General features: G+C 31.7%; 2 protein-coding genes across 3 annotated transcripts; one reads left to right on the top strand and one right to left on the bottom strand.

Annotated features, from left to right (window-relative positions):
* Nucleotides 1–5289: 5289 nt before the first annotated feature.
* On the top strand, nucleotides 5290–8403 carry LOC124849221 (protein kinase PINOID-like). 2 transcript variants are annotated; one of them, XR_015783297.1, is made up of 3 exons: nucleotides 5290–6454; nucleotides 6538–7539; nucleotides 8212–8403. XR_015783297.1 is itself a non-coding variant. In XM_047290928.2 (2 exons), exons 1-2 carry the CDS (start codon nucleotides 5859–5861, stop codon nucleotides 7349–7351), a joined length of 1410 nt encoding a protein of 469 aa, XP_047146884.2. In that variant the 5' UTR covers nucleotides 5290–5858; the 3' UTR covers nucleotides 7352–7770. The 2 variants fall into 2 exon arrangements, 1 of the variants encoding a protein (XP_047146884.2); XM_047290928.2 differs by lacking the exon at nucleotides 8212–8403 and having other exon boundaries at nucleotides 6538–7770.
* Nucleotides 8404–13257: 4854 nt separating this feature from the next.
* On the bottom strand, nucleotides 13258–15745 carry LOC124849064 (Nucleotide-diphospho-sugar transferases superfamily protein). Its single transcript, XM_047326953.2, has one exon. The coding sequence runs from the start codon at nucleotides 15698–15700 to the stop codon at nucleotides 14642–14644; it is 1059 nt and encodes a 352-aa protein (XP_047182909.1). The 5' UTR covers nucleotides 15701–15745; the 3' UTR covers nucleotides 13258–14641.
* Between the last annotated feature and the right edge of the window lie 2668 nt (nucleotides 15746–18413).

Raw genomic sequence — 18413 nt, 5'->3', positions numbered from 1 at the left:
TTAATTTAATTTAATTAATATCTGTGTAAAAATTTATTTTTCATTATAATTTAAAATAATAATAATTTTTAATAGAGAAATAGTTATTTAACTACAAATATAACAATAAAATATTCCTCTAAAAATCTTAATTATGAAGAGAATTGAACATTCATGCTTTCTTTTATTATTTTAGGGGGTAATGTGGTAAAATATAAATTTAATATAAGTAGAGATTATTTCGAAAAACTAAATAAGTAATTTACTAAAATGAATTAAAAACTATTAAAAGACCTACTTTGCCAAATACAGATAATTTTTCTATCATCATTTATCAGTTTTATCTTTTATCTAGATGAAATATGTTACACACATACGCAAAATGACTACGGTAAACTTTTATTTTACTTTTGAATTAATTGATCTTCTCATTTTATGATAAAATAATATTTTTATTCTTAATTTATAATTAATTACTCAAAATAATATATGTATTTAGAAAGATAAAATATTTATAATTTAAAAAAATAAAATAATAAATTGTTATAATCTGGAATAAACAGAGTAATATTTTTAAGTAACTAGTGTTAGTTAATTAACACAACTAGAACATTTTCAAATTCCTTAAACATTTAATTTTGACTAACACATCTTTTAAAAAATGTATGTTATAAAGAGACTTAAAGCCATTAAAACCGGTTGACTCTACATCGATCTGACCAACCGAGTTTAAAATTGGTTGTTGCGGAAAACCGTGACGTAGCATGATCTTAGTAATCACATGATTAAATGTTAATGAGAAGTTGAATATGATATGGTGGGACAGAATCTGTAGTTAGTTGAACAACCACTGTTCATGAATCAGTTTTTATATTACATTAAATTGAAACAATGTAGAACAGTTTGGGAACACACTGCGTGGACATCATATTATTATGGTACCGAGGAGGAGCAACTCAGATTCCACACCAAATTTTCCATGGATTTTGCTTAACATCATTGCTTCAAAAGCAAAAGTCACGAACCAAATCAAAACATACATATTAATTTAAGTTCTAAATATGTTTATACTTTTTAAATATATATACAGAATTAGAATAAATTTAATAATTTGATGCATTTTCGTCTCAAAACTTTAAAAATACACAAATATAATTATTTTAATTTAAAAATATTAAATTTTAAAATTTATTAAAACGGTGCTTCAGATTATATTTAAATTAAAACATGTTAAAACGATATAAATAACGTAAATATATTTTAAAGCATTTTAAATTAGTAATCATTTTAGAAACACTTTATTTTCTTAATCCACCAATATAATCAACTTCCTAAAAAGAGCAGAATTGTTAAAATTGAATGCAGACAAATGTATAATGATTGTAACTGTGGGAATGAAGTAAGTTGGAAAATGTTAACTAAAGTGTAATATAATGAATGAAGGTTGTTTTAAATCAGGTTAAGTTGGTGTTAGTGACGTCATTCGTGTTAAAATTAAGATTAAGTTTAATGTTTAATGTGACAGATTTTGTCCTATTGTCGGCCTATCAATATAGCGGGAATATTGGTGGCTGTTTTCCTTCTTCCTTTTTCTCACAGACTCTGTTTCCTTTGATTCTTCCACAATAATTTCATCATAATCGCAGGTTTTTCCTAATTTTTTATTATTTACCACGTTTTTAACCCTTCTAGTTAGCTTTTTAGTGTCACATGAGATATTCAATTAAAGATTTAACGTAGATTCTGTAATCTTTTTATTAAAGTAATAAACTATTTATAGATACTTAGTCTCATTTTTAATATATCCAAACGTTTATTAAAGTTCATTTGGCAACGAACAAGTTCATGTCTCACAAGAGCAAAAGTTTGATTCTTATTGTCCATACGAGAACCTTCCTACTGGATAAAATTTTATTTGTATTTTTATTCTAATGAAACTAAAATTCTAATGTTATTTCCCAAAGTAATATCTATATTTTGAGATTTTCTAATATTTTTATTAGTGAATTTGGTTTTCTTAATTGCATATTTTATGTTTTCTTTTATAGATTTTATTGATAGATTTATTTTTAATAACTTTTGGATTTCCAAACAATGAAAAATAACCTTATATCTCCACATAAATGTTTTCTAATTATTTTTTTTTTTTGTATTTAAACATATTTAATTGTTATAATGTTAATCATAATATAATCCATATATTTGAGAGATATTTTTTCTTTATAAATTTTAGTTGTACAAAACTAAATGTTATATCTTACACATTGCACAGCTTAAAATACTTAATTTGATTATTTTATCTGGGTAATGCTAATTTTGTATTAATTGAAATGTTCAACCATAATATTTTGCCATGTATTTTAAAAGTTTTATAATCGAAATACAAACAGTTTTTAATCAATTTTATATATTAAATTAAAGCAAACAAAAACACTCTGGAAACAAACATTTTCTTGTCGATTTTTCCCATCTTTTTCAGCAAAGTATATACTGATATTAAAAATATCATTTACACAAATATATATATATTTAAAAAAGTTAGAAAATGAAATATTGCATAGTTCTACCTAAAAATATGATAGTTGCTTGCGAAGACAGCAAAGTAGAAAATAATGAATGAGTTGAATTTGGCCCACAAATTTAAAATTTCTTTGGAGTGAGATTAGTATGAATTTGGTGGCTCATTCATTATAATTGTGTACAGTTATCTGGCACGTGAAAATCCATGATTTTAATATACACCATAGTTTCATTTTTGTTACTATCTTCTATCACTTCATCATTATTCTTATTCTGCTTTGGCTAGAGTATGCTCGGTGCCACCAAGCTAATTAATTATTATTGGCCCCTTTTCTGCAACTTAAGCACTTCTATATTACTTTTCCATTAAAACCATTTATGCCACATTCTTCTTATATTCAACTCAAACTTTTAAAAATTATGAGATCGATAACTACTATAAAATGTTCAATCGGTCGTGGATAATAAATAAGATTAATTATTAGAAGAAATCAAGTTAAACTTAAATAAGTTGTAATTTGATCATTTTTAATTATAAATTTATTACAAAAATTTATAAATATATGTTTCATACTAATTGACTTTTACTGTATATTTATTATAAAATTATTCAAACAAACATTAACTTAAAGTATAAGAGTATTTTCTACCAATAACATTTAATAGATCCAACGGTAAAAAGAGATTTAGGAATAAGAAGACTTTATCTCGACTCTATAAATAAAAAAATATCCAATTTTTTTAAAAAATATATAGATTAATTTTAATTTGTGTTTAACCTAGATAAACTAGGTATAATAATAATAATTATTACTTATTATAAAATATGTATATTTTAACATGGTGATGATGAAACTTGATAGTTTGATATACAATTTTTTTTTAATTATTTTTGTATTTGAAAAAATAAAATGAAATAATTTTATTTTTGTAATATATATCTAAAATGAATGTAAATGTGTATGTCCTATCATTATTTATCTTTTAAAATTTGTCATGAAAATTAAAAGAAAAAAAAAATGATGAATAGTGATGTGTATTTGGGTTTCCCTTTTTGGGAAAACCTTGGTCCCTCTAAGGCATCAACAATTCCTTTTGAGACACTTTTTGTTGTTCTTTCCCAAAACACCATTTCCCACCCAACAATTATGGGTCCCTTTCACCATTTTTCTTCTCAAATAAATCTAAAATTCAACAATTGTGAGAGAATGAACATCAAATAATACAAATATCATGTGGGGATTTTGGGGAATTATTCCTTTCTTTGAGGACCCACTTATATGTTATCTCCCATCAACCACACTGCATGCATGGACCAATTTTTCACTCTCCACAGTGTCCTCTCTTGCAAATTTCATAAACACTACATAAAAAAAGAAACTAATAATTTACATAATTTATATTTCAAGCCTTATTAGTTTTTATTTTTTTATAAAAAAAAACAGGGTGAAGGTGAACATTTAATTGCCATCATTAGTCACACTGTTCCCTATCCTCTATACAGAATACTTCACTCACCTCAGCAGTAGCTTTTGAATTTTTTCTGAATAAAATTAACTCTGATAGTTACACCTTTTTTGTTTTTACCTATTACATCATTTTCATATCACATCAAATCATTATAAACATGTCTTCTTTTTGTAGTTATTTTACTTTTTATATAATAGTTTTCCCCTTACGATATAAATAAATAATACGAGCATTTTAATTTAAGAGAAACATTAGAAAAAAAATAAATAATAAGATGATGTGGATGTTGCATCTATTACTATATTATTATTTTTCATGCAATACTTTCATAAGCCTCTTATATTAGTCAACAGAAAATGCCACATCATTATTGGACTTTTTGTTAGTTTAAATATTTTGAAATAAAAGAAAAGTGATTAGAGAACTTTATATTTGATATTAAAATAATATTTTTTATTGATAAGATTTTTGTTGAAGAAACCCTGTGTGTGTCTCTGCGTCTACAGGCATTATATTGTCATTCTTTCAGCTTTCTTTTCATTTGAAATGACTCTGTGTGGACGCCAAAAGCTACTTTCATTCCAAAACCAGATTTCTGGTTTTTGATAAGTCACTTATTACAATAAATTTCTTCCTGTTTTTCTTTTTTTAGTTTATTACCTTATATAGATAACCACAAAGTATGGAAATTGATTTTTCTCTTCAAAACATATTCATTAAAAAACGATAAGAAATTAAAATATATTGAACTGCTCAAAATATCATATAAACTTAGATTTAAAAAAAAAATCATGAAATTTAAAAATAAATGAATCATGCATTAAGTTATAAATAAATAAAAATCAATAATTTTTCACCAGTAACAAGATAAGTCTGTTAAAAAAGAAGTGCACTGTGGTGATGTAGTTTCAGATCTTACGTTTTACCTTATATTTTTACTTTGTACTAATTGGTGCTAGCATTTATTTTTATGCTAGGGATTCGCGCAGTTCCAAATTTAACAGTAGAACTGTTAAGGATGCCATAACTTTTTCGGGAGTGAGAGTTACACCTAACAAACTTATTCAAAACACTATTTTATGAAGTGGATAAATAATTATTACTTATTTAATTTCTTTCGATTTAATCAAAAGAAATTGTTTTTAATAAAATTTTGAGTTAGTTATTATCATGGTTAATGATGTTAGAAAATATGTATTTAAGGTGTTGGAAAGAAAAAATGTAATTGGGTTGTTATTATTTTGCGTGAGGGAAAGGTGTTTAATATATTTATGGTAAAAAGCATATATAGGGTGAAAGATAAGGCAAGCGACGTGGACGGAACAGGATGGTCTGTGTCTGGTCATAAATAGGGTTGACCGTTGCACTGCATGGTTAGATGAACAGAAGGGTAATTCCGTCATTGCAGAAATGACTGTAAAAGCCTCTTTAACCACACTGCACCACCACACGCTCATTAGTGATTGCTCAGTAAGCTTAACCAATGCTCCAAACAAATCCCTGCCACGTCACAAACACCAACACCCCGCACGTGCCAGAACTCCCCTCTCTCACGTGCCCTGCTGTGTTAGCTCGCCTCCTTCTTACGTGTTCAGCATAAATACAACACAACTACCTTCTTCTCCTGTATCGCCTCCTTTCTTTAACACCACTCTCTATTTCTGGCCCAACCTGTTCCTCCTCTCTTATTGCTCTCTCAAACCATTCGTACCATCCCACTTTTAATATTCTTTCAATGTTTTTTTGTGCTCACTGGCTTCCTTGCTTGCTAAACTATAATCTTTCATAAAGCCTATCTGGACTGCATCACTCCCTATACTTTCATTCACTCTACAGTTCCCATTTCAATTTCCAACCTTCTTTTCTCTTTTCCTGTTCAAACCACTACCATGCTAGAGCCTGGTGGTGCTGAACGTCATTCCGAGGCCAGTTCCGAGACTCTCAATTCTTCCATGCTTGGAAGCTCCATGAGCAGCGAGAGCATTTGCAGTACCAGTTTCAGCCGTCTTTCCTTCGATCTCCTCCCGCCCTCGCCGGAGAGTCTCTCCCTTAAGCCTCATCGCTCCTCCGACTTCGCCTACTCGGCCATTCGCTCTGCCGCCTTCTGCCGCAAGGCCGCCCTCACCTTCCGCGACTTCCACCTCCTCCGTCGCATCGGCTCCGGCGACATCGGTACCGTCTACCTCTGCCGCCTCCGAAACCGGCAATTCAACAGCCCCGTAGAGGACGAGGAGGATGAAGAGTGCTGTTTGTACGCGATGAAGGTGGTGGACAAAGACGCAGTGGCATTGAAGAAGAAGTCGCAGAGAGCGGAAATGGAGAGAAAAATCCTGAAGATGCTGGACCACCCGTTCCTTCCTACTCTCTACGCGGAGTTCGAAGCCTCTCATTTCTCTTGCATCGTGATGGAGTTTTGCTCCGGCGGAGACCTTCACTCGCTGCGCTTCAAGCACCCTCACAACCGTCTACCTCTCTCCTCCGCTAGGTAAATATGAAAAACCGTTATCCTAAACGATGACTTTTTCTCTCTTGTAAAAACCCTAACGACTCGATCGTTTTTTGTCTCAGATTTTATGCTGCGGAGGTGCTGGTGGCGTTGGAGTATTTACACATGCTGGGAATCATATACAGAGATTTAAAGCCCGAAAACGTGCTGGTGAGATCGGACGGTCACATCATGCTTTCTGATTTCGATCTCTCTCTTTGCTCGGATGCAATCCCAGCCGTTGAATCCTCAGATCCCTTAATACCTCACACTTACACTCACAGTTACACTCCCCCTCCCACTCGCTCGCATTCTTTTATCAGTCCATTCTCCTGCTTCTCGAACCGGGGTTTCCGGTCTCGTGACATGCGAGTCGTCGAACCGAACCGCCTCTTTGTAGCCGAACCGGTTTCGGCCCGCTCCTGCTCCTTCGTCGGAACCCACGAGTACGTCTCGCCAGAGGTTGCCTCCGGCAGGTCGCACGGTAACGCCGTTGACTGGTGGTCGTTTGGAGTATTTATCTACGAGCTTATATACGGTCGCACGCCGTACGCAGGTCCATCGAAGCAGGCTACGCTACGGAACATAGTGAAGAAGCCCCTGGCGTTCCCCACTGCCACGCCCGCGAGCTGTCTTGAACTCCACGCGCGAGATTTGATATCCGGCTTGCTGAACAAAGACCCGGCGCGTCGACTCGGGTCGAAGCGTGGCGCCGCTGACGTCAAGAAGCATCCCTTCTTCAAAGGGCTCAACCTGGCGCTGATTCGCATGCAGACGCCGCCCCTAGTGCCTAGCTCGAGAAGGTCCAAAACGACGTCGCTCTACCCCGCGAAGGGTAAAAGCAGCAGGAACCATCATAAACAGCATGAGACGGCGTCGTTTGAATTTTTCTTTTGAAAATAAGTAAAAATAAAAGTGCGGTCCTATTTTTATTAGTTTTAAAAGCTCAAGTTGGTTCTCTAATTCCTCTTGTAGAAAGCTTTCTGGAGACTGTGGGAGAATTCTAAATGAAGAAGATTCGTTGCTTAACATCTTTTCTTCCTTCTCCATCGCACATTAGAGACGTCAAAAGAAAGATTACTACGGTATTCATTCCAACCCGAATGAGTTTTGATTTGTTTATGCATCCCAAGTACATAAAGTCAGACATATTCTGCATAAATCCAAATTATCAGTTAACACGGAAACATGTAATTACGGCCATTTATTTGAAAAATGTATTCCAAAACATGTTATACTTTATTTAAAGGTAGAGGTTTTGTAACGGGAAACTGAGAAAAAAAGGTCAAGTTTACAACTCATGATTCACCTAATTAAAGAGCAGTACGTAATTAGAGTGTAGTTTTTTACTATGTTCTGCCTCAACGTTGGGAACAAAGAAAAAACAGCATAGTGACTTTCTTGCATTGATGAATTATTTAATATAGGATGTGAACAGAGTCAATCTTTTACCATTTAATGAATGTGATGAAAAGTTGGGAAGTGGTATTTAAAATGGCATATTGTTGTTTGTTTATAGACATAATATGTGCATCTAAGTTAGTTGTGGAGAGAATGTTGACCATAATGTGCGAGTGACGTAAAGAATTGCAAGAGTTTTAATAGGATATGTTTAAACATGTCGCAGCATGCAACGTATAAATATAAATAATTATACAGCATGATTTACAATGTTCATGATGTGTGTGTGCCCATGGACTGAATTAAGAATCGATCCCCTCCAGCTCATTCAAATTCTTTGTTTTCTGCCTTTACAGATGTCTTCCCTCTAACAAATCCCAAACCACATTTTTTACATTGACTTTCGACATCAATGGTACATATTCTTTTCTAACTCTTCTCATAATGTGCTTCCGCTTTCAGTTCGTTCCAGCTGCTCATCATTATATATTAAATGCCCTGTAATATTTTCTTTTACCAGTTGTTACTCTCCTTTATTAACTTTAATATTACCACTCGAATACTTATATAAAAACAAAAAGAATGTTAATATATGCTTCTAGTTTCTAAATATAATTCATATTATAAACTTTAATATTTTTAATTGGTATTTTAAATCAAATATGTGACAAATAATGTAAAAAATAATATTTTCAATTAATATTTGAAATAAAATGTACAAATAATATAAACAATTTAAAAGTCATTAGTGTAAAAAAGAAAATGGATTTTTTTAAAGTTTCTTTTTTTAACTTTTTTTCTTCTATTTTACTGTTTTATCCATTTAATTTACTTAGAAATTTCAACAAATTCAGCATGCAAATTATTTCACATGATAAATTGTTTAATAATATTTAAAACATTACATTGTATTTATATGAATCTATATATAATCTTTACAATTGTTACAAATATTATTCAAAAGATTATAAAATATTAAATTGTCAAGATATTAATGCAAGTTACTAAGATTTAAAACAAAATAAGTTCACTTGGTTTTAATTTCTTTCATCTCTTTCAATGGATGAATCATTAAATATATAAAAAAACATAATGAATCTCAAACATCTAATTGTAATTCAGTATTGTAATTCAGTATTGTAACATCTAATTGTTGAAATCCCTAACCCTAAATGGTGGAGGGTGAGTTAGTTGAAATTCAACCAATGAATCTCAAACACAAAATATCAAAGACTTAAGTAGAGGGAAAAAAATAAAACTTATTATCCGAACCGGAGAAAACATCGTCTTTGGTCAGAGATGACAACTTCTATCGATAGGCAACCACGTATAGAGGTGATGGCTAGGAGAAACAACCATGTGCAGAGACAATGACAAGGAGAGACAACCATGTGCAAAGGCAATGACGAGGATGTAATGGGTTGTGAAATGATGCATGAACAAAGAAGTTTGGAAGCGTGAACGAAGAGAAGAGAGTGAGTGGAGAGAAGAAGAGAGGATGATGTGTGAAAAAACAGAAGAAAAGAGATGCTTGGTAAAATTAGGAATTGAGATTGAGACCTACTATAACATATGATTTAACAACAATCATAATAAAGAATTATTATCACAAATATTACTAGATCTGTCATGATATGTTTTGAATATAATTTCAATTTTGTTACAACGTCCAATATATTATGACAGGTGGTGAACTAAGTGTCATAATAAAAAAACTACTATAACAAGTCTTTTCAAATCTATCATAATAAGTTTTTATTATAATTTAATTTTGTTATAATACATGTTACTTTTATTATGAAAATGTTACCGTTTAACTTATTATGACAGGTGAATTTCACTTATCATAATAAATCATTATAAAAATTATTTTTTTCACTAATGAGTAAACTTTTATACTTGAAAAAAGTTAATATAATTAGATTAAAAAATTACATTTATTGATATTTTAAATTTTGAGATTAAATTATAAATAATTGGAGAGACAAATAAATTTTAATTAAAACATACGTCAGTAATGCATGATTCAATTTCTCTCTCTAACTAAAGTTAACTTATAAATCTCAATTTATCAAGAATTCTTATCTAGTTTTTTTAATTGAGATGTAGAAATAATTTGTTGAAAATTTTGAATAATTTTACTCATTTGTTCAATCTATTATAAATATTTATCAATAAGTTAACGCTTCTATCAATCTTATCGCCACATAAAAAAAAAAATGTAATCACAATCATTGGTAAGCCCAATATACTTACCTACATATGAAGGTGGCTTCTAGGTTAATAATGACCTAATCAATAGAGGTTGACTTTAGCTATGAAATTAAACTGTGTGTACATAATGTTTTTCTTTTTACGCTTGAAATCCAATTGATTTTCTCTTATCTCTTGTATGTTGATTTTGCCTTTGAAAGCAGGACAACGGAAAAAAGGAAAGATAGTTCAATTATCCTGAACATAGGATAGGTTATCAAAAATTGACACAGTTAATAATTGATAAAATTTATCAACTCCATTATCTATTTTCATGATATTATTATGATGATCTACCAACTTTTAGACAACACAGTTACTAGCCATGGATGTGTACTTTATTGTACAAAAGATATATGATTCAGTATTAATTAAACAAAAAAACTAAATGAAATTTCGTAAGTTTGATTAGTTTTATGTAAATTTTCAATGGATGAATTGATAAAAATTTTCATTTTGTAAAAATATTCTTATTCTTAGAAGGTTAAATTTGTTAATATTATATGGTATCAATGTTTTCCATAGAAATGAAATGTCAACTTTTTTTTTTATGTTTATTTTCAATTTAAATAACTTATTTTTTTTAAAAATTTTTTTTATCAAGATTCAGAGAGTGGATAGGTCAGAATATTTTAATAATGATTTAATATTTTTGATATTTCGTTGTTCAAATAAGATGATCCACGCTGACATTCAAGTAATTGAAAGAGCTTCAGAATTTATATGCATATGGAAAAAAGTATAAGAAAAATTGTGTGTATTTGCTACTTAAATAACATGTATAATTTATAAGGTTTATGAACCTTATAACTCATGAAATAAAAATAAATAATATCGAATTAAATATCTTATTTGATATATCAAATATTATGCAAATATAAGTATTAAGACATATTTTGATCAAATTTATAATATTTGATTATTATATTAAATATTTACAATAAGAAATATATTTTAATATATCTTTGAATTACTTTGAATCAATAAAGTCTAATAAACCTAATTAAGCCGCATCATTTATTAGACGAGGTATGTACAAACTTAATATTTATATATTATTATTAGTTAGTTAAGTTTACTTTAGTTTTGGATTGTTAAAACAAATATACTCACTACTTCCGTTAGAATTCACTTTCATGAAAAAAATCAAAATTTTATACTTTTATAACAATTTTATCTTTATATTATGTGTTAAATGAATATAAAAATGTATCGTAATATCATTTCTCTTCTTTTATATCATTGAAAGACTTCATTGGACCGTGACATGTGATCACTCATGAGCCAATTATCAATTCGATCATACGATCATTTCACGTATTTTGTCCAACCTTAAATTCACTACAAGAAATTTACAAACCTAAGGAAAATAGAAATTACAGTGGGAATTTGGAATCAAACATGAAGAGGAAAAGAAAAAAAAGAAGGTTTTTCACATCCTTATCCATCCTTTGTTTTCCTTAACAAAGCAAGACTGATTTAAATATTTCTATAATGTTGTGCAACAATTAGTGTTCACGTTGCAACATAGTCTCAATAAGTTGGTAAAATGTTGAATATAAATATAAAAGATTAAAAATTTACAAGTTTATGGTCTTAAATGTTTTTGATCAGTGTCAATGTTATTTGGTGTAATTATCTCATTATTCATTGATACATCTAATGTGAATTTCAGTAATTATTTTATTTATTAATTTTGTAACCAATAATATCTTAATAATATTTACCTGCAATGCGAAGACGTAAATGAGATTTGCAAAATAAAATAATAAATGATATTTAAATATTTTATTATTAAAGGAATTTAGTATAAATAGAATTTTATTAGAATGAGTTTCGTTTATAAAAACTTCATGATTCGACTGAGTTTTGAATTGTTAGCAGAAAGTGGACAACGGTGAGGGTTTGATCAGTCTGTGTAATTGAGTTGAAGACTGGTAAAATGTTGCATTCACATGCTTTGCAGAAACAGTGCATGGGTAGCATAAATCACTGTCACAGGGGTCAAATGGTGGAAAATCACTTTTGATTTTAGATTGGCTTCTTGAATGTTTATGCCAATCTGTACTAGTTTATCTACCCTAAAAATGATTTTCTCAGCAGGTTAATTTGGCTTCTTTTCAAGAAGAAAAAAACTGCCCATAACAATTTAAATACTTGTTTTCCACTCACTGTCAATATAGCCATTTAGCTTAACAATTCCTGAATTTAAATACTAGATTCCAAAAATTGTTAACATCAGGTTTAGTTGTTATCAAGTATTTTGTAAACTCCCTGCCAAGCTTGTTATTTCTTTGCATCATTTGAACCTGCACTTCTTGAGATTATTAACGAGATATATTCTGAGATAAATAAACCTGAGTTACATTTGAATACTTTCATTCCAATGAAGTAATTCATGACGCCAAGTTCGGCCATCTCAAAGATATATTGCATTTTCATTTTAAACTTGACCAGCAGAAGCAAATTAGTTCATCTCACAAGCATGTTATCGGCATAAAGAGTACAGGTTACAAACCACAATCATTTTGTTTCAAATACAGAGTTCTTTCATCTTCACTCCTGAATCCAAGTCGAATTAAGAGTCAATTCTGCTTGTTTCAAACTATACAATGTGTGGTTTTATAGTTTCATGTTCTTGGCCAAATGTATAGTTATCACCTATAATCAATGGAATTATAGATGAATTGCTTGAAGTAGACATAATTTTACCCATATGGCTGAAAAATAAATTGCTCAATTTTGCTCCACTATTTGCACTCAACCTCTCTGCCTCAAAAACACGTAGGAAGCAGGTTTTCATACCGCAGTTATTATCACAATAATGCTATGCTTAATTGATTAACTGAAACAAAAAATTATTCACAACAAAAGGCTAGATCCAAAAAGTTTCCATCACATCAGCAAAAACAACAAAGTCTTATCCCATGGGTGTCTAATTTCCATCACATCAGATCACAATAATGAAATTCTATACAATGATTAAACACGTGCTATTGTAAATATTCAAACCTTATGTAAGATGCTTCCAGTAACTGCTGGTATTGCAAGCTATACAGTCATCTAAACTCTGAAGTCATTTGAATTTATCTTTTACAGTTTAAATTAATATTACTAGGGAGGATTAAGAGAACAAAAGATGAAACAAGTAACCACAAAGAATCTAAAACCATATGGCATTATGGACAGGAAAAAAATCATGCATTAAATTTCTGCATCTCATAATTTACAACAATGCCTTTGGCCAGATAGCATTCCATGTCTGATATCATCTATTATGATACTGTCAAACTAACCATATAGAACCTACAAATTCACCTTATTTCTTCTACTTTGAGACGAAGTAGTAAAAGAAATAGTGTATAACCTAATCAGTTGAAGATGTATCAGTATTAGGGAATATATGCTGCAGGAAAGACACTCTTCCTAGAATTAGAAGGCAACATATGCTAAAAAAAGATATTGAAAAGTAATTGACTCCCTTTTCTTTTCACCTCCGAAAACGCTTCATAACTAACAAAGAAGAATGTGAGCTCACATTAAATAAAAAGTTTGCGAAAATCAGGCTAGAATGGCAACTTTCTCTCCGAACTTAAGGAATGCAATTTTATCTGTTCTAACGATCTAACTGAACGTCCATTCTCACAAAAGGTAGTAACTCTTTATCTGTAGTTGTTCAAGAGATCGAGTGAATCATTTTCCTCAAGATTACCAACCACCCCCATTGCTTCTTTGAAATATCTTCCGATTTATTCGCTGCCTTTCACGGTAATCCAAATAAATAACAACCAATGCAACACTTATGGCCAAATTGCCAAAGCCCAGCTGAGTCCATGGACATTTCCCACATCATATCTGTCTCCTAGGTGCTCCAAACCAGTAATAAGTGCAGCAAAGCCAACAACAATGGCACATCTACGAACAGTTGCGTGGAAATATTCTTGAAGAGTGTCTGCTCTCCATTTGCTGGTTTATGAGGCCTTAGGAAAACATTTACTAGCTATATACAGGCACACAATATAGTAGTAAATCCAAATTTAACATCTCCAGCTCACTTAAAACCCCCACAATCTTAAAATCTTATCCCTCCTTTCCCTTAAAAACTTTCGCTTATCACAAAACAGCATGAAACTCCGAAACAAGTCAATTGAACCTTTACAAGATCCCTTAACTCCACCTTGAAACTTTCTTCCTTCAACCGGATCGATATCATGGTGAATAAAGAGTTCAAAGTTCCATTAGAAGCTTTCTCACACAGGTCAGTTACCCCTAATAGCATCATGACAGTAAAAAGAGAATGCCGTCAAATAACAGAAAAGTATCATTACAGTCAAACTCCAGCATCCCCTCCATATCCTTGGAATTGACTCTCATGCCATGTCCACCTACTCGGGAGTCAATGTCTCCTCCAACTTTAAAGAAAAAGAACCCCTCCTTGACGAGCTTGGAATCCAGCCAAATAAAATCTTGAGAAGTGTAAAACCAAATACAGTAGATTTAAAATCATAGAGACTGAAGTGAAAAAATCATGTTTCATGATTGATCACAGAAGACAATCTTGCCACCTTTGTTACACAAGCCCTGTTCCCCAACATCATCAACGACCTTGCCATAGCTATACCTCAAAGGCATTCTCCCCAAGACCCTATGAAACTCCCCAATGCACCACCCTCTTCTCTTCCTGTGCTCCCCTTTCCTACTACTCAACCCCACCCTCACCCCTTCCTCCCCCTCGTTCCTCGCGTCCCCGTAATCCCTCACTCTCTTCGCCCCCACCAGCAATGGACCCACCTGTGCCTCCTCTGCCACCACCAAGTTCATCAACACATCTTCACAGTTCCGCACCGCGTCCACGATCCCCCGCGCGCGAGCCATGCCGGCCCCACCCACGCACGTGTACAGGAACAGGTACCGGGCTCTCAGAAGCATGAACTTTGTGAGCACGATGGAGAACCGGTCCGGGTGAACCGTGTAGACCCACTCCCTCCGGTTCAGATCGATGTCATGAGACCGCGCGAAGAGTCCCACTAGCCGGTTGGGGTTTTTCTCCCACACGCGAAACGCGAATTCCAACGACTTTGAGTCCACCTCCACGTCGTCGTCGCAGATCAAAACGGCGTCGGTGGAGATGTGGTCAGGACGGGGGAGAAAGCGGTTGTTGAGGCTGGCGGAGGGTTGGAGTAGAAGCGAGATGGGCGAGGAGGAAGCGGAGAGGGAGAGGTTGCGGGCAAGTTGGTGGAGAACACCTGACGCTGTGGAGGGATTTCCCCAGAGGACAAGCACCGAGGAGACAATGGGGGAGAGGGAGTATGCCACAGCCAGGGAATGGAGGAGGGGGATGCGCGACTCCGAGAAGCCGTTCATCAGAACGGTGACTGTGTCGCGACGGAGGGCCTGGTGGTTCTGATTCCGTGCTGCCGCGCATTCGTGTGGGACTGCGGATTTCGTGATCGAAACCACGCCGAATAGGGCGGCGAGGAGGATGGCCGTAGCTAACGGAGAAGGCATTTTTTGCGGCAGTGTGTGAGTTTCATTATTGGTGTTTTGTTTAAGTGGGTTGATTGACGTTGACTCACGTAAGTGGAATTGCATCGGAAGTTTGGGTTTTTCTGTTAAATATCCACAACTGTTGATTAAGAAGGAGATTTTTCTTGTGACATATAAGACACTGTATCATCTATTTTAATTTATGAGGGAAATTGATTTTATTTGTTTATAATATGCCAAAAAAATTACATAATTGTTAATGCTCAAGATTTTTTAACCGTACTTTCTCTTCTTTTTTATCGATTTTTTTTATCATTCTAATATGAATTGTATTAACCTGTTATTTTAACAATTATTATAATATTAAATTTTTAATTATCGTAAAATAATGACCACATATATACTTTATACTCATATGTTTCCCCTAATCACCAATAATAACATATATAATAGGATATATATATATATATATATATATATATATATATATATATATATATATATATATATATATATATATATATATATATATATATATCGTGTATACATTTCCCCCCTTATTTTAGCGTACTTTTATAAATATAATGGAAATTACTTGGAGTAAGTGATCATTTGTATAGATATTTTTTAAGTTTTACAAATATAATTTTTATTAGTTATTATAAATATTATAGAAATTAATAAAATAAATATTTTATATTTTTTTAACTAATATTGCAATAAATAATTTTTAAGTACATATTTTTTATTATATTAGAGAATAATGTATACTTATATACACATTTGTTATGATTAGATGGAAGGTTGAGCTTTAGAACGAAGATAAAATTATGAAAAAATTTACTCTATGACTTCTGTTAAGAGATGTTTAAAGAAAATTTAAAAATAAAGTAAGAAGCCTGAATAGATAAAAAAAATATTGTGTATTATAATAATCTCTTTAAAAAAAATGAAACATATATATTAATAAATTAAGAAAAATCGTGAATTCAATAAAGATGGAAATTTATATTGAAGATCCATCGATGTGCACAATTACACAATTTATTTGATGTGAATTCTTTAATATTTGTGGATATTCATTTATAATGTTATGTTTATTTTATAATATTTATTTTTTGTTTGTAATAGAATTTCGACACTCAATTCATGTAATTGAAGTGGTTCAACAAAGACATATATGAAAAAGTAATGGAGAGTTCGTGGATAATGGACTTAGCATGAACTTATTTGATTACATATTACTCAAATTATTTATTATTCTTATTAAAAAAATCTTTGTTTGAACATGTTCTATCGTGGAGTCTTCCAATGTATCTACAAAGGAAGATGGACTTAGAAATTTATGCTTGTAGGTGAAAAGTATTATGGGCGAGTGCATGAGGTGTACTTCAATTTTCATAATGATTGTATTAAAAGTTACTTAAAAGATAAACAAATTCTTGTTGGAAGTCCCACATCGACTAGAGATAAGACCAAATTATAATATATAAGTGAGGTGCAAACCTCTCCTTACAAGTCGGTTTTGTGGGGATGAGTTAGGCTTTAAATAACCCATTTTCTAATATAGTATTAGAGTCATAGTTGGAGTCTATCGTAGTGAGTTCTAAGTGGGCATTTTATTCTTCTATTCCACCCGCTATCGGGCCGTTATCGGACCACCCATGAGTTAGGCTCCCGCATTCTAATATGGTATCAGAGCCATAGTTGGAGTCTATCCTAGCGAGTTCTAAGTGGGCATTCTATTCTTCTATTCGGGTGTTGCTCCCTCCACCCCCACACATCTCTTCCTCTACCTCCCCTTTACTATTTTGCCCCTTCTTCCACTTTTCCTTTACTATTTTGCCCCTCAGTAAAATTTTATTTTTAAAATTATTGTTTTTTAATTTTATTCATTTATAACATATTTCACTAATAACCTGATAACCTACGTAGTTCCTTGTATGAGTAAAATATTTTTCTGCAAAGCTTGGTAATCGTGAAAAGAATTATCAAGCAATCTTCCTCTTGTTCTCGGTGCAGTACGTGGTGCAGTGCGTTTGTGGTGTAGTGTCCTTGTCGTGGTTCCTCTCCAGGTACGTAGTCATAATCCTTCCAATAATCCTAAACCCTAAACTCTTCCCATACTTCCAATAATCCTTTTAATATCCAAGCCTATAATCCTTGCATGAGCCGCAACGTAGTAAAATAAAAACGAAACGTAAAAGGAACACTGCCTCTGGACGGATGACATCCTTCAACGGATGTCAACATCCGTTTAAGGCGAAACGGATGTCGACATCCGTTTTGCCTTAAACGGATGTTGACATCCGTTGAAGGATGTCATCCGTCCAGAGGCAGCGTTGCTTTTACGTTTCGTTTTTATTTTATTTGTTTATTTTATTTACAGTAATTTATATTTAAATTTATAATTTTAAATGTTATATATGGTTAGTTTTTAAACGTAATAATTTTGTTAAAATATGAATTTGTTATAGATGATTTTTGTATCTTTAATAATTTGATAATTATATAAAAAATTATTTATTACTCTATTTATATCAAATATATAATTTAATTATATTAATATTTTTATATTTGTTTGATTAATTATTAATTATGTTAATAAGGGTCATTATAATTTTGTAGGTGATTATTATTTAAAATGGATGAATATCTTCATATGGATTCTCAGATTGGTTGTAGTTTGAAATCTGATTGGTTGTAGTTTGAAATCTGATTGGTTGTAGTTTGAAATCAGATTATTACAACAAAAATTAAATAAAAGAAACAATTAGCTAATCAATTAAAATAATATATTTAAATACATTTCCATTTA

Source organism: Vigna umbellata, chromosome 1, assembly GCF_029865625.1.
Source record: "Vigna umbellata cultivar VRB3 chromosome 1, Vumbellata_1.0, whole genome shotgun sequence".
NCBI lineage: Eukaryota > Viridiplantae > Streptophyta > Magnoliopsida > Fabales > Fabaceae > Vigna > Vigna umbellata.
The sequence above is the reverse complement of the archived record's forward strand: the minus strand, read 5'-3'. Positions and strand labels throughout refer to the sequence as shown.

Bases quoted from the DNA above. Each gene is read 5' to 3' on its own strand.
- LOC124849221 (XM_047290928.2), top strand. From the start codon at position 5,859: ATGCTAGAGCCTGGTGGTGCTGAACGTCATTCCGAGGCCAGTTCCGAG. The intron at 6,455-6,537 runs GTAAATATGAAA...TTTTTGTCTCAG, and splicing joins CTACCTCTCTCCTCCGCTAG to ATTTTATGCTGCGGAGGTGC.
- LOC124849064 (XM_047326953.2), bottom strand. From the start codon at position 15,700: ATGCAATTCCACTTACGTGAGTCAACGTCAATCAACCCACTTAAACAA.